The 16,738-nt window shown below is 39.4% G+C and overlaps 1 protein-coding gene across 7 annotated transcripts in view; it reads left to right on the top strand.

The window, feature by feature from the left end:
- Nucleotides 1–16,738, top strand: part of Ubr4 (ubiquitin protein ligase E3 component n-recognin 4) — a 127,425-nt gene that overhangs the window by 28,551 nt on the left and 82,136 nt on the right. For all 7 annotated transcript variants that reach the window (XM_071617413.1, XM_071617411.1, XM_071617412.1 and 4 more), the window contains exons 18-34: nucleotides 2,275–2,444; nucleotides 3,734–4,016; nucleotides 4,587–4,722; nucleotides 5,731–5,810; nucleotides 6,748–6,876; nucleotides 7,650–7,832; nucleotides 7,975–8,097; nucleotides 8,185–8,414; nucleotides 10,163–10,284; nucleotides 11,230–11,327; nucleotides 12,059–12,216; nucleotides 13,097–13,306; nucleotides 14,221–14,322; nucleotides 14,621–14,721; nucleotides 14,967–15,165; nucleotides 15,524–15,712; nucleotides 16,209–16,272. In XM_071617413.1, coding sequence (XP_071473514.1) covers nucleotides 2,275–2,444; nucleotides 3,734–4,016; nucleotides 4,587–4,722; nucleotides 5,731–5,810; nucleotides 6,748–6,876; nucleotides 7,650–7,832; nucleotides 7,975–8,097; nucleotides 8,185–8,414; nucleotides 10,163–10,284; nucleotides 11,230–11,327; nucleotides 12,059–12,216; nucleotides 13,097–13,306; nucleotides 14,221–14,322; nucleotides 14,621–14,721; nucleotides 14,967–15,165; nucleotides 15,524–15,712; nucleotides 16,209–16,272 — 2,577 coding nt within the window. The remainder of the gene's footprint in view (nucleotides 1–2,274; nucleotides 2,445–3,733; nucleotides 4,017–4,586; nucleotides 4,723–5,730; nucleotides 5,811–6,747; nucleotides 6,877–7,649; nucleotides 7,833–7,974; nucleotides 8,098–8,184; nucleotides 8,415–10,162; nucleotides 10,285–11,229; nucleotides 11,328–12,058; nucleotides 12,217–13,096; nucleotides 13,307–14,220; nucleotides 14,323–14,620; nucleotides 14,722–14,966; nucleotides 15,166–15,523; nucleotides 15,713–16,208; nucleotides 16,273–16,738) is intronic.

Raw genomic sequence — 16,738 nt, 5'->3', positions numbered from 1 at the left:
AATGCATATATATTTAATGCCAGAACTATACATGAAAAAAGGTTAAAGTGGTAAATTTTATGTCAAGATATTTTATCATACAAAAGCGGCAAAAATAGGCTGGGTGTGGTGTATACCTATAATCTCAGCAGCTCCAGAGGCTGAGGCAGGAGAATCCTGAGTTCAAGGTCAGCCTCAGCAACTTAGTGAGGCCCTAAGCAACTTAGTGAGACCCTGTCTTAAAATTAAAAAAAAAAAAAAAAGCTATGGATGGGTATTTGACTCAGTGGTTAAGTGCCCCGGGTTCAACGTTCAACTCCTGGTACCAAAAAAAAAAAATTGGGGGCAAAAATGTACTGTTTGATACATTATAGTACCAGCTAAATGTGAGCTGCTATCTTTATGATTTTATTATTGGTATTTAATAATAATATGGCAGTTTCTAGGTCCATTCATATACATTGAACACCTGCTTGTTATAGGCATGAGGAAATAAAGGTATTTTGAATTCTATGGGATGGTGAGGATGGAAGGAGAAATGGTGTGAATATACCCATTGCAGAGATCATGAGGAATTACTTAAATAAATGAGGTGAAGGATGGAAAGAGGAAGGAGTCTTAGATATTACTCAGGTAAGACTGTGATGCAACAACAATGAAGCCAGCAAGGAGAGTTGGTTTGGGGTAGGAGAGAGAGTGCATTTCATTTTTTGTTGTTATTTTTTTCCATATTTTTAATTGGTGCGCTATAGTTGTACATAATGGTAGGACTCGTTATTATATGTTTGTACATGCACACAGTGCATTTCATTTTAAATATGAAGTTGGGGGCTGCCAGTGATATAAAGATCTAGAAAATCATTGGAAACATGCGTCTGAAGTTAGTTAGAAAATTCAGGTTGATTGTATGGCTTTGGGAATTATCCACACAGGGGCAGCTATTGACATGATGAGAAACCATGAGATGCGTGGAGGAGAGCAGTAGAGCCGAGGCTCCCTCCTAGGGGATGTTGGGGAAGGATCTTGAGAGTGGAGTCAGGATTTTGCTGCCACACACACCACAGCAGTTTTACTTATTAGAAAATGAATTAAGCGTTGGAGAGGTCTTTAAAAACCAGGCTCCTTTGGAAAGTTTGTTCCTTTCTTTTTTCTTTGTTTGCAGTTCTGGGGATTGAACCTAGTACCACTGAGCTACTTCCTTAGCTGTTCTCACCAAGTTTGCCTGGGCTGGCCTCGAACTTGCAGTCCTTCTCTGAGTGGCTAGGATTACATGCGAGTGGGCCTCCCCTTGCGTGTTTACTCATTTCCTCATTTCTTATGGCTCTGAGGCCTAAAAAAGCAGACAGAAAGATGAAAACAAAAGCCCTCACTTAAAAAATATGCAGAGTCAGGAGCAGAGACGCATGCGCATGCCTGTAATTCCAGCGGCTCACAGAGGCTGAGGCAGGAGGATCACAAGTACAAGGCCAGCCTCAGCAACTAAGTGAGGTCCTAAGTAACTTAGTAAAACCCTGTCTCAATATTTAAAAAAAAAGGGCTGGGGATGTGGCTCAGTGGTTAAGCGCCCTGAGTTCCATTCCTGGTACCAAAAAAAAAAAAAAAAAAAGTGCATCTTCCCCCCACCCCCTTTTTTCCCATTGGCAATCTGTTTACTCTCATTGTGTGTGTTTGTGTTGGAAAAAAATAAGTTGCAGTTTAGATAACTGACCTAAAAATGAGGCTCAATTAGAAGTTCTATTACAACTGGAGGCAAAGGATGCTCTCAATTAGTTCTAAATCCCTTGGTATCTTAAAGGCAGAATTTCTCTGCTAATACTGTTACTAGGAGTAGTTGGATTTACAAATTATTGCATCTCCCCACAACTTGAGTTATTTGGGTGCTTTTTTTGTCTTATGTAACTGGTTATGAACGAGATGATCAGCTACTACAGTTCAAGTAGTTTTCCTTTGGAAATTCTCAAAGCATTTCTCCTCTTTTAGGATCCCGTTTCAGACAGTAATTGAACTATGGATGTTATTGGGATAGATTAGTAATTTTTCACTTAAGTTTTTTTCTTGTTGAACTAGATGATTTTTCTTCTGAGATCAAATTGGGAGTGTGTTCAGGGTGGTATGGCCATAGACCAGATGGTTTTTCTCCAGATCACCTCTAAGTTTGAATTTCTTGATCCCTTTTTCATTACTCTGTTCAGTGTGAATAAAATGGGGGAAAAAGTAGCATTGAAGAGCATGAGTAACTTTTTAGCCTGTCCCACGCCTTTTCCCTAATGGTGTTATGTGTGTCTTTCATATCAGAACATACTGTTGCAGCAGCTGGGAGTTGCTCCTTTTTCTGAGGGACCTTGGCCCTTGTACATTCACCCTCAAGGCCTCTCTGTGCTTTCACGTCTCCTGCTCATCTGGCAACATAAAGCTAGCACACAAGGTGACCCTGATGTCCCTGAATGCCTTAAAGTTTGGGATAGGTAAGATAACTCCATGAGAAGATTATTTACTGTCTTTATTTGTTTGAGTTCTTTGTAGTTAATCTTTGAGATGCTACTGTGATGGTGTGTTTAGAGTATGAAGGGTGGAGGAATGATGGGCGAATCATGAGAAGGTGTGTTGTTAAAAAAAACAAGGGGCCTGAATCTTGAACATAACCGATTTTATCCTGACCTGGTTTTTTGAGAGAGGGGGAGCTAGGAAGCTAACTCTTGGTTATTTTGCTCTCAACATGAAACCACTTAGAGTGACTTGCAGTCTTTTTTGGATAAATTTTAAAGAATTTGTTTCCTTGGGGGAAGCTCAGATTAATCATTTAAATCCTTCTTAGATGGACCTGTATTTGCCATTTTTGTTTACATGGTTAGAAGTCTTCAAAGCAGTTTGTTTTCCTAAAAGGCTTTGGTTTTCTATTCCTCATTCTAGGATCAAATAGCTCTAATGTTGGATTTGAGAAATCATAAACCTCCTTGAATGCCAGAGGCCCACTATATTTTTCCTGGTGGAATCTTGCAAAAAGGCCGGGAGCTGGCAGTGGGGGGGTGCAAGTGAGGGAAGGGTGGCCTTATTAAAACACAAATCTCTTTCCTAATAGCCAAAGGCAATGGAAACAGTTGGCTATGTGCTATGTTCATATTTTTTTTTTTTTTTTGCATAAAAGCTTTCCTGACACATTCTCAAATATTATAATTTCTTTTTTATATTTTGTGTCTGATTTATTTTGAACTATTATCATGCAATGATTATAGCCTCCAAACTATCAAAATCAGACTTAAATTATAGAATCAGAATGGGAGTGTAAGTCAGTAGTAGGTGTCCTTGGTTTAGTTTTTAACACACACACACACACACACACACACACACACAGTGTGGGGAGAGAGAAAGAAAGAGACTGAGACCATCAAAATATAGGAAAAGAAAGTATTTGGACTAGTTCTACTTCTCTGGGTTTTTTAGGTAAACAGCAACACCAACAACACCTCTTGGGGAGTTTACTGTTCTTTCCATTGTCACAAATGGCAAAGTGGACATTAATGCTACTGTGACCACAGTTAAGAGAATCAAAAGGATCTTGTAAATATTTGGGAGCTATGTTAATGGATTTGTAGAAAAAATTTAATTTTTGCTTTTACCATGTAGCCCTTTTGCTGCTGCTTTTTGTTATCTTAGTGGCTGTGTTTAAGAAGTTTAACTCTTGCAACGCTAGATGTTGTAAATTTGGGAGTTGCTGTGTTTTCCCAGTAGACATGTTCTCCTTTCTTTGTGGTAGGTTTTTGTCTACGATGAAGCAGAATGCCCTACAGGGGGTGGTACCCAGTGAGACAGAAGATCTGAACATAGAGCACCTGCAGCTGCTTCTCCTCATTTTTCACCACCTCTCTGAGAAAGGCCGGCGAGCCATACTGACCCTGCTTGTCCAGATCATTCAGGAGCTAAGCGTCAGCCTGGAGGCTCAGATGCGCTCTGTGCCTCTTGTCCTGGCTCGCCTCCTTTTGATCTTCGATTATCTGCTTCATCAATACTCCAAAGCCCCCATGTATCTGTTTGAGCAGGTACAGACCAATACATTGTGTCTGCTTTACTGTTACTGAGAACTTGATTCTTCTTTGCAGCTATGATCCAAATCCAAAATGACCTGCTCTGCTCACTTTAGGTTTTAGGTGTTTGATGTAAATTTATAGGTAGGATTAAAAAAAAAATCCTGGAACTTTCATATGTGCAGTTGTACTTTATGAAGTGGCAAGTATAGATTACTTGATATTTGTTAAAATTGGGTTTATGCTAACATATGTTATTCTTGAATTACTCTGCTTTACCTGTGAAATATCTGAGCATTGTTGGTGGTTGAAGAATGGTCAAGCAGTAAATTTTATGGATTTGTAAAGTTCCTTGTAAGGATTCAGTCTGAGGGTGGGAGGCTGAGTTAGTGTTATTATGTCTAGCAGTTCTTGAAATGTTTTATTGAGCACTATTCCCCTTATGTTCCATAAAAAATTCCTTTCTAAAAGAAGTCACAGAAGATTAAAATTTTATTTTGGCTTGTGAATTTTGGTTTCTTATACTGATCTGTTATCATGCCTGGTGACTGTGTATCCTCAAATTGAGTATTTTTATTTTAAAAGGTACAGCACAATTTGTTGAGTCCACCTTTTGGGTGGGCAAATGGATCTCAGGACAGCGGTAGCCGCCGGGTGACCACTCCTCTCTATCATGGGTTCAAAGAAGTGGAAGAAAACTGGTCTAAGCATTTCTCATCAGGTCAGAAACGTTCTCGTAAGAAACTGGCTTGTTGATTCTTCTTAGCAGGATTGAACTTGAAGTTTGGAGATGGCTGGAGGATCTTTTGCCAGTTGCTTTAATCTGCTCCCTATGGATGGCAAATAACCTATGGGTTTAAGACAGTTTTAGAAATTGACTCCCACAACCCTCATTAATTTTTATTTTTTTCATTGAAATGTAGGAATTAGGAATGCTGGTGTCTGGCTATAGGGTAAAATGCATGATTTCTTGTCACTCTCAGGAATTAAATTTAATTTTCCTTGTAGGGATATGGTTCTCACCCACAAGTTAAATTCCCTTTTGGTCTTGGTGATATTACTATTCTGAAAGTCATGTGGATGTAATATTCTCTCCAGTGTTTTTCTCATATAGCAGTTGTCTTATTCTTTTGATGAGGTATCTCTGGGTTTCATTTTTTTTTTTTTTTTTTTTTGCAGAGCTGGGGATTGAACATAGGTCCTTGCACATGCTCCTCAAATGCTCTGCTGCTGAGCGTGGGGCTCCTGGGTTCATTTTTAGTGTTTGCTCTGATCTGGAGGATCATTAAATGTTAACTTTCATGAAGCCATAGTGTGAACTTCCTGGTTAGCCCCTTTGCTATTGAGGAAACAGCTTATATGTTTATTGCATTCAATCTAATGATAGAGTTATGTTATAAACTGGATTGCAGAGTGCCTGAGTTGACTCCTAAAGCAGTGAGTTGAGGAGTTCAGATATCCTGCTGCATGGGATATTTGCTAATGTTTTGACGTTTTTTGATTGTCACACTTGGTGGGGGTGCTTCTGGCATCATAGGCAGAGGCCAGTGATGCTCTTAAAGCTCCTGCGATTCTTTGGGCAGTCTCACAAAGCCAAGGATTATCTGGTTCCAAATATTAGCAGTTCAGGTGTGAGAAACCTTGTTCTAATGTAATTTTAAGATTTTTATGTTTTATGTCTGGTAGACTGAGTTGAGAATGTTCATTTAATATGCACATTGTTTTCCAGATACCATCCCACAACCCAGATTCTACTGTGTCCTGTCCCCAGAAGCCTCAGAGGATGATTTGAACCGACTTGATGCTGTGGTACTAGGAATTTTAAACCCCATTTTATATATGGGCCTGATGGTCTCCACCAAATCAGTATTTCAGGGAGAAGGGGAATGACTTACTTTTTGTAATGAGGAAATTTGGTCTTTGTTAGGATTTTAACTTCTATTAAAAGGAAAAACATTACTTTGGGATTTATTTGCTGGGCTACACCTTAGCTAAAAGGTCGTTACTTTTGACACAAACTTCTGTAGGCAAATATATATATATATATATATATATATATATATATATATATATATATACATTTGTCTTTTAAATTGCATTTTTAATTGTAGTTGCACATAATACATTTACTTATGTGTGGTGCTGAAGATCGAACCCAGGGCCTCGCATGTGCTAGGCGAGTGCTCTACCACTGAGCCCCAGCCCCTATATGTTTTAATATTTATTTTTTAGTTGTAAGTGGACACAATATCTTTATTTCATTTTTATGTGGTGTGAGTGTTTGAACCTAGTGCCTCATATGTGCTAGGCGAGTACTCTACCACTGAGCCACAACCCCAGCCCCTAGACAAATATTTTAATGGACAAAAATAGTTCACTTCTTTCTCATTCTGAAGCTTGCAGTTGTATGCTCACAGTGGTCCACAAACTGAGTGAGGTCCCAGAATCTGGAATCTGCTACAGGAAGAAACCAATAAGTATAATTCGATGGGCTATATTGTCAATTATGAGGTTAGGTAATAGTGCAAGGGTAGAGGAAAACAAGTTTCAAAAAAATAAAATGAGGGCTGGGGATGTGGCTCAAGCGGTAGCGAGCTCGCCTGGCGTGCGTGCGGCCCGTGTTCGATCCTCAGCACCACATACAAACAAAGATGTTGTGTCCGCCAAGAACTAAAAAAAATAAATAAATATTAAAAAAAAAAAAATAAAATAAAATGAAATGATTATGTTTCTTTGTTGATCACAGGCATGTGAAGTTCTTTTCTCCAAGCTTGTCAAGTTTGATGAGCTTTACACTGCATTGACATCGCTACTTGCAGCTGGATCCCAGATCGATACAGTCAGGAGGAAGGAAAACAAAAACGTAACAGCCCTGGTAAGACCATGGAGGCCTGGGGAGTTTGGGCTGTGTTTAATAATTGATCATTTCTACCAGAAATTTCCTTCTGGGATCTAATCAGTTTATCAGATATCTATTTACAAAATTGATCAGTACTTCAGTGTTTATGTCATTTGAGTAGTTCTCTTCACTGTAGAGACAGTTTTATCATTTTTTTCCTATTCTCTCAGCATTGAAAGAAATGTGACTAAGGACTAGTGGCCACCCTAGATCTGTGTTGCTTATGACTACTGGTGTAATGTTGAAAACCTCACACTTGAGCCTTTTTCATGGTCCTATGAACATATGTCTGTACTTCTAGGAGCCATAGCAGCAATTCTAGGCCACACAAAGGGCTGACTGATTATCGACCTGCCCCGACAATGTCCTATTCTTTTTTGGTTAATTGGTGAATTTGGGGGGTTCCAGAGTTGTCGCTGAGCAACCTTTTTGGCCTATAAGGTGTGCAGAATGTGGAACAAATTGTGTGTTCATTTTGCCATTTTCTGCTTTTTCATTTTGGTGTGCTTTCTAGAAAGATCTGGAGAGCAGACTCTAGGGCCAAATCCCTGTTGAAAATACAGACTATGCAGGGGCATGATATTGGCCAAATATTATTATTATATAGGCCAAATTATTATTATATAGTATGAATATGTAAGAACGTTTCCTACCATTTATATGACTGTAACTAAAAAAATGTAACAGAAATAAAAAGAAAATAGAAAATAGAGATAACATACAATAACTGCTCCATTTGCTTTCTCCAGGAGGCCTGTGCCCTTCAGTATTACTTCTTGATACTGTGGAGGATCTTAGGTATTTTGCCACCATCAAAGACGTACATGAATCAGCTGGCCATGAACTCACCTGAGATGAGTGAATGTGACATCTTACATACTCTGCGATGGTCTTCCCGCCTCCGGATCAGCTCCTATGTGAACTGGATAAAGGTACCACAGTGGAACACAAAGCTTGCTGCCAAGGGCTATTCAGAGTTACCTTGCTGTATGTGTATGGGGGCTTTTAAATTTGATGAAGCTTTGGACTATTCAAATTGATCTTAAAATGCTTTTTTTCTTGACATCCAAACAGGATCATCTTATTAAACAAGGAATGAAAGCTGAACATGCTGGCTCTCTTGTAGAATTGGCATCCACCAAGTGTAGCTCAGTGAAATATGATGTTGAAATTGTAGAGGAATACTTTGCTCGACAGGTATGGTAGTGTTGGGACCATAATGACAACTTAGCTTCAACCACAGCCTTTGGCCACAACTAATTAATATCCTGGGTGTTTTTAAAGATTTCATCATTCTGTAGCATCGACTGTACCACCATCTTGCAGCTCCATGAAATTCCTAGTCTGCAGTCCATCTACACCCTTGACGCTGCTATCTCGAAGGTCCAGGTCTCTTTGGATGAACATTTTTCTAAGATGGCTGCAGAGACTGATCCTCATAAGTCATCCGAGATCACCAAGAACCTCCTTCCAGCCACGCTCCAACTCATTGACACCTATGCATCGTTCACTAGGTGTGACGAATTGCCCACCTGAGATGTGCTAGTACTGCTTACTCTGTGCAGCTCCCCCGGGGACTCCCCTTAACCGCCCCATGCTTGGTATAATGTTTTCTTCTCTAATAAGAATGGGTGCCTATTGAGGAATTTTTCACATAATAGCTGGGAGGAAATTTGATTTATTTTAATTCTTTAAAATGTTTTCTAGAATTATATTTGTGAGATTCAAAGAAATATAAATTTTAAAAGCTCCATCATTCCTGTTATTAACTGAGTTCCTTTAAATGCTCTTCAAATTTCATGGTATGTAGAGAGGAAAAACATCTTTTCTTTTTTTTTTTTTTTAGTATTTTTAAAAAAATATTTATTTTTTAGTTATTGGCGGACACAACACCTTTGTTTGTATGTGGTGCTGAGGATCGAACCTGGGCTGCACGCATGCCAGGCGAGCGTGCTACAGCTTGAGCCACGTGCTCAGCTCATCTTTTCTTAGTGAGTTAGAGGATATCTTGAAATTTTGTCCATTCTACAGCTTATATTGAAAATTGGATGTCCTATAGATTTTGTTCTGCAAATGATGTTTTACAACCTTAACATTGCTGGGCATGGTGGCACATGACAGAAATCCCAGTGACTTGGGAAGCTGATGAAGAAATCAAACATTTTGAGACTAGCCTCAGCAACTTAAGAGAACCCCTAAGCAGCCAAGCAAGACCTTGTCTTAATAAGGGTGTTGCTCAAACCCCTGGGTTAAATCCCCAGTACCAAAAAGTACCTCACAAAAAAACCAAATAAACAATAACAAACAACCAAACTTAAAATTTATTTTTAACATAAAATTTGGAAGATTATTTAAAAATTGAGATTTTTTTTTTTCCTTAAATTTGAAGAACTGGCAAAACTGGACTCCAGTCATGACAGTAGTAGACTGGAGCACAGGAGGGGCTTCTCCCTGCAGCAGGGCCTACTTTGATGGTGGCCCTATTCAGCTCATTTATTTATTTGATCCCTTGTAGTGTCTGACGGGTGAGCGCTTGATCTGTGAGTTTTGTACAGGGACGGGGTTCATTATAAAACTTGTAAGACTAACTATAAAGACTAATTATAAACTATAAGACTAATCTTGTATTTTTGTGTGCATATCTTGCAGCAGAGAGAAGGTATTTGCTTGAGGCTTTTTTTTTTTTTTAAACAAATAGAGGTGTAAATGTAAATAACAAATGTGAATTCCTACTCTGTGCCATGGAGTGTTCCTGGTATTTAGGGTATAGTGGTAACCAGAGCAGACCCAGTTACTGCCCTGTGGATATTCTAGGCTCTAATCTGGCCTACTCGGCCAATGCTTTTGAAAATAAGAGTTTTTAATACATATTCCTGTGCAAGTAAGTTTGGGAATGTTGGGTAAATTAAATAGGTTTTTATTTTGATTTTTAAAATATGATACTACTTAGAGCCTTTTATATATACATTGCTTATTTCCAAGGTTGAGAAAGGAGGCTAGAAAGAATATTCATGGTTTCCCAAATTTATTTGTCATAGAATCCTGTTTTGGGAGTATTTTGGAGGATTGGCTATTCTTGTATTCTTGGAGAAACAATTACCCATTGGGGTTTCTATGAGGGGGCTGGCATTGTCAACTATATTTAGTAGGTTAGGAAACTGAGATACAGACTATGCAGCTTCTCTGGGGTTAGTTTCTCCTGACCATGATGATGGGATTAGATTCCTACAGCTTCTCCTATTCACTTTCCTTTTTTCTTCAGAGCCTATTTGCTACAGAACTTTAATGAAGAGGGAACCACTGAAAAACCTTCCAAGGAGAAGCTGCAAGGCTTCGCTGCTGTTTTGGCTATTGGTTCTAGTAGGTGCAAGGCAAACACTCTGGGTGAGTGAATGTGCCTCTTCTCTCTCTACCTGTCTACTGGCATTTATACAAGCATTTGCCTTACTGTGAGTCAAAACATTTACAAAGGATTGTCTGTTTTGAACTTCACAGTAACCACAGGAAGTAAAGTATTATTATCTCCTTTTTACTCAATAGGAAAACTGGGACTTAGAGAAAGCAGTTTATTTGCCCCAAATCCTACATCTTGCAAATGGTGCAGCTAACTTGGATCTAAACCAAGATCAGTTTGTTCTGAAGTAGAAGGCTGTTTTACCTTTATCAGAGATCTTGTGTTCTTTTCACTTACAGAGAATAGGAAAACTAGCCATCCTGTTATTTCATGCTTGAAATAATGTCTTTCCTGTGTTAGGAATGATCTAGAAGAAGTTTATTAGAGTGGAGAGTCAAAGGACTTGAGCAGCATTGGAATTAGGTGCAGAAATTACCCTTTAAAATTTATGGCCAATTTGTGTTTTTCTTAATGTCAAGCTTTAAATACTCTTATTATTCAGAGTCTCAATATCATTGAATGTTCTTCATTGAATGCTGTTCTTAATGTGCATTTATGATCTCTGGCCTCCAGATTTGTTTTTAGGAGAAAAGAGATTCCTTGCTTATAGAAGGGGGAGCAGATGTTTAATGGTGATTTTAGCCTGATTTGCTAAAATGAATCCCCCTCCCTTTGTTTTCAGTTGTCTTTACTTGCAAGGTTAGAAAGTAGATAACAATGGAAAATGAAAACCTTACAATTGAGATTCTTAGCTAGTAAGCAATTAGCTGGTTCTTAGACATAGTACTGCTATTGGAATATCTATCTCAGCTGTCCCAGTAATTATTTTGATAGTCTGAGCTATAATGTTTCTGCATTTGAACTTGGCTTTTAAAATGCTGTGTGTCATTCCTTTTTTTCTTGTGATGATTTTTTGTCTTTTCCGTTGCCTCTAGGTCCAACTTTGGTTCAGAATTTGCCATCTTCGGTGCAGGCTGTGTGTGAGTCCTGGAATAATATCAACACCAATGAGTTTCCTAACATTGGCTCTTGGGTGAGTCATGGGTGTTCTAGGGGTAGATGCTGAACACAGGCTGTTCTGTGTTCTGTTCTTACTCTTCACTCTTACCTGCAAAGAGATCTATGCTGCAACTTATTTGCTGTAAGTGTTAACGGTTTCCTTTCACTTTAGGTTATGTGTCAGGAACTTTCTCCTTTTGCCATGATTTTATGTAGTAACTTTTAGATTTTCTAAGCTTTTAGATGCTGTTGAGTCTTCTCTTAGTTTACTTGATCTTTGTGTATGCTCACACAACCTCTGATAGTAGATTATTCTACCATTGAAGTTCTTTGGAAATGTGAAGTGTTATAATCTTATTATCCCTGCTTTGTAATTGTGACCTCTGTTTATATCACCCAGAGCTGTGGTACAAGTATAATTATAATCTGTGTAATGGAGATCAGATGCATTGCAAAATCCACCTCCATCTCAGTTATTACAGGCAGATAGTAGTTTACTGCTAAATGTAGTATATTGTATATTCCACTCATTTGGAATTGGTATTGGGTGTTAGTTTCATTTGTTAACTTTGTACTTAATAGAATTTGTGAACTGCCCTCCAACCCCTCTGTCTTTCTTCCTAGGATGAATAACAGTGTATACTGGGTAGAGGCCACAGTTTATAAACTTCAGTGGAGCCTTAATTTATGTCTTTTTTTTCCCACTAGACAATTTTATCCAGGGTAGATGATCTGTCTATTCACATCTGATTTGCTTTCTTTTAGCGCAATGCTTTTGCCAATGACACCATCCCTTCTGAGAGTTACATCAGCGCTGTGCAGGCTGCTCACTTGGGAACACTCTGTGGCCAAAGCCTGCCCCTGGCAGCGTCTCTGAAGCATACTCTCCTCTCACTCGTCAGGTTGACTGGAGATCTGATTGTGTGAGTACCAGTACCTGGACTTTATTGCTTTGTACATCTGTGCTTTGCTGTAGCTTAAGGATAGTGAGAGTCTCTATAACTATACAACAGTGGTTTTTTTATATCCTTCCTGATCCAAGAGAATTTGCTGTTTTAGAGTAGAGGGTAAGCACTTAATCTTAGAATGGTTTTTAAAAACTCAGATCTGAAGGGCAGCAGAGGACTGCCTTTCTTTCTGTGCAGTATGTTTCAGAAGAGGCAAAAAACTGTATTGTGATTTGGAGGTGCTTTGGGTTTAAATGTTCACATGATAGGGACTATTACTAATGTTTCTCCAGTGTCATTGCAGGAGTTAGACTTTGCCTTCCTAAGGAGTAGGGAAGGCACAGTTTGTCTTCCTGTACATAGGTCACAGGTAAAGTCCTACACTTCAATGCTGTATGAGTAGTCATATTTCCAAATTAATATTTATTTTTTAGTTATAGGTGGACACAGTATCTTTATCTTATTTTTATGTAGTGCTGAGGATAGAACCCAGTGCCTCACGCATGGTAGGCGAGCGTTCTACCTCTGAGCCACAACCCCAGACCGAGTAGTCAGATTTCTGAGAGTTCATCCAGAAAACCTTCTAGTTTGGATTACTTTATAAGGTTTAGTTACTTTTTGAATATTATAAACATGTATCTTATTAATTTGATGCTTAAGTGTATTTTTCATAAGAAAATGATTTTTCTTCTGAAATAATATTAAATTATGAAATTGCATGATAATATGTATGTAGAAAACTTATCAAGGAGAAGACTGGAATAAAAGCCCCAATAAATAATTGAATTATCCTGCCTTGCAGAGTTTTGGAGTAGTTGTATATTCACTTAACATAGTTCCATTTTCTTTGCTGAAGGTGGTCAGATGAGATGAATCCACCACAGGTCATTAGGACCTTGCTACCCCTTCTTTTGGAGTCAAGCACTGAGAGTGTTGCTGAGATCAGTAGCAACTCTCTGGAACGCATCTTGGGCCCTGCAGAGTCTGATGAGTTCCTGGCTCGTGTTTATGAGAAGCTAATCACTGGTTGTTACAATATTCTGGCTAATCATGCAGATCCTAACAGGTGAGCCTAATGGAGGAAGCAGTCAGGTTCCCGAGACTGCTGTTCCTGGAGATGTACCACTACTGTTGTTTTTGTGTCATTAGCTGAGAGCTTGTTACTACTGTGCTTTTCAACTAGAAATTCTGTGCTTGTGTGCATTTTGCATTCTTGTGGAAATGTGTGAAGAATTATTTGGAATCCTCTTTTGTGATTCAATTCTTAGGAATAAATGTTCAGAAAATTGAAGGTTTAATGTTCTGATTCGGAGACAATTGAACAAATTACTGGACTGGGTGTGATGAGATAGATATACAGGGGAACACCGTAAAAAATTAGTTTTTAGTATTTTGGTCACCATACTTTTGAAATGGGTGGTCTGTGGAATTGGAGGTCCTGCTCATTGTTTGACATTGGTATTTTATGCTATGTTGATGTAGGTAAACGCTATAAATAAAGTCATGTTGTGCTTACTACTTCGAGAATTGCATATAATACAAGGGTCTAAGTGTTGGGATATCCTGTGTCTTTGAGTCTAGGTTTTCATAAGCAACTCCTTTTTTTGCTCCTCTCTTTCCTTCTTTCTTTTTAAATAAGGAATTTGAGACAGTTTAGCTATGTAGAAATGACTCATCTGAAATGTCTCCTCCTCAAAAAATTATTGGCCAAATCTGGATTAGTACTCTAGGCTTCAGGTGCCTTTCTTATTTAATTTCCCAAGAAAAGGGCTAGTAAAATAAAATTGAGGTGTTATTCATTCATTAAACATTTATTGACTACCTGCTGAGTGCCAGACTTTCTGCTAAATTTTGACAAAATTCAACTGGAAATTTCCCTCAAGGTCGAGTTGTAAACAGCTTAGATTTTCAGAGTCAGTATGAGGAAGACATTGAAACAGATCTTATTACTGACAGTTAATTATTCCTTTTAATCCTCAGTGGATTGGATGAATCCATCTTGGAGGAATGTCTCCAGTATTTGGAAAAGCAGCTGGAAAGCAGCCAGGCCCGGAAAGCTATGGAGGAGTTTTTCTCTGACAGGTGAGATGTGTTTTACTTATTTAGTGTGAACATTTTTGAATGTCTCCTGAGAGCAAGGAACAGTTCATTTAGGTGTTCTCAGGCAATACATAAGGCCTGCTTGTGCGTCTCTCTTGAGGATTAATTGCTTACTCCTCGGGGTTATCAAACAGGGGCTGGATTTCATGAACACCTTGTGTTGCTGACTGACGAGTGACCATCTTCCCTAGAGGAGATGAGATTGTGAAAAAATAGAGATGGATTCCTTTCATATGAGGCTTAACATGATTCTTCCATTTTTCCCCCTCCTGCCTCCCAGTGGAGAACTTGTGCAGATCATGATGGCAACAGCCAATGAGAACCTTTCTGCTAAATTCTGTAACCGAGTCTTGAAATTCTTCACCAAACTCTTCCAGCTGAGTGAGTGACAGCTTTTAGTAATCTTCTTATGGGAACTTTGATGTCCAGCTAATACTTTGCCTATCTTCTGCCTGAGTTTAACTGCCGCATGAAAATGCTAACAAGTGGAGAGAATCCCTCAGAGAAAGTTGGGAAGGAAGTAGAAACTACTTGGAGCCTTTCCCCTTTTCTGGCTCTCTGTTTGTCGCCTTCTTGCCTTTTCCCAGCCCTTCCTTATGGACTGTAACCTCTCGGTCTGTTCCTAGCTGAGAAGAGCCCTAACCCCAGCCTTCTACATCTCTGTGGCTCACTGGCACAGCTGGCTTGTGTGGAGCCTGTGCGCCTGCAGGCCTGGCTCACTCGTATGACTACATCGCCCCCAAAAGATTCCGATCAGCTGGATGTAATTCAGGAGAACCGGCAGCTATTACAGTTACTGACCACATACATTGTTCGAGAAAACAGGTAGACACACGTGTGTGTTGTGTCCCTAATAATCCCAGAAATCTGTGGAGAGCATTTGCTGGCATTAGTCTTAGCATTTTCAGTGGTTCTGTATTTGCCCCTCGATGGACTTCAGGATTCTAGTCTAGCTTTTTGATCTTTCCTTTGGAAAAAAACCTCTGGAATGACTTGGTCCATCATTTGCAACCTCAGTGAATGTTTTGTGCTATAGTAGCCCCAGTCCAAAGCTGAGATTGGTGTGTAGAGCCACATATTTAATATTTAATCAAAACTTCTTCTAATTGCTCTTACAAATTTGAAATACACAGAGTCAGGTTCCTGTTGGTAATTCACCAATTTGCTCTTTCTTTTCTACCAGCCAAGTTGGAGAAGGTGTATGTGCTGTGCTTCTGGGCACCCTGACCCCCATGGCAACAGAGATGCTGGCCAATGGTGATGGCACTGGCTTCCCTGAACTCATGGTTGTAATGGCCACTCTGGCCAGTGCAGGCCAAGGTGCTGGTCACCTTCAGCTTCATAATGCTGCTGTGGACTGGCTGGGCAGATGGTAAGATGTTGAAATTAGAGGACCCTGTCCTTCCCTTCCTCCCCTACTCTTCCCCCCTACCACCCCTCACTTCTCCTCTTCTCAGGATTGAATCCAGGGGTCCTTTACCACTGAGCTACATCCCAGCCCTTTCATTTTTTTATGAGATAGGGTCTCACTATTGCCAAGCCTGACTTTGAATTTTGAATTCTCCCAAGTTGCTGGTATTACAGCATGTGCCACTGTGCCTTGCTTCTTTATTTTCTTAGTAGAGAAAATAAAATCCTGCTTATTATTCTTAAGAAGTCTTGGGAAAATATGCCAAATGTCAATGGTAGCCCTAAGAACAGAGCCCTCCAAGATATATAGCTATATTTCTTATATTTTTCTGAGGATATTTTTGCTTTATAGTGTCCACAAATTGATTCAAGGCTCATAAAGATTTTTTCCTTCGTTTGATGACTTAGATAACTTAATGTTTCCCTCTCCTCTCCTCTCCTCCCCCACTTTGGGACAGCAAGAAATACCTGTCACAGAAGAATGTGGTTGAGAAACTGAATGCCAGTGTAATGCATGGAAAGGTAAGAAACTTGAGAAGTAGGAACAGGGAGTTGGGGGAGATGATCTTGTCTTTGTGATTGAGTGGAAACCTCTCCTTTCTGTGGCTTGGGTTAGCCTACAGAGGATGAGGCTGATGATCTCAGGACCTAGCAGTATGTCATTCCTGACTGTGTGCCCTCAGTCCTCTTCCAGGTGGCAAGAAGTGATAGGAAGGAAATGTCCTGGTAAAGATCCACCAGAATACATCTGAAAACACAGTGACTTTCTCTCAGATTGAGACTGAGAGAAATTTTGCATTCAAGCACTTTTTTCTACCACCTAACTCATGAATCTGATGTGGTGGCCAGGGACAGATAATTGGTCTCTGATACCACAGCAGCATCTCTCCCTCCATTCTTCCTCATCATTATCCTTTTTGCACTGAAATGTCACAGTGCAGAGGAGAGAGCTTAGACATCTGAGTCTTTGTTGATAGTCTGTTGGTAT

This window comes from Marmota flaviventris, chromosome 10 (assembly GCF_047511675.1).
Source record: "Marmota flaviventris isolate mMarFla1 chromosome 10, mMarFla1.hap1, whole genome shotgun sequence".
Lineage (NCBI taxonomy): Eukaryota > Metazoa > Chordata > Mammalia > Rodentia > Sciuridae > Marmota > Marmota flaviventris.
The sequence above is the reverse complement of the archived record's forward strand: the minus strand, read 5'-3'. Positions and strand labels throughout refer to the sequence as shown.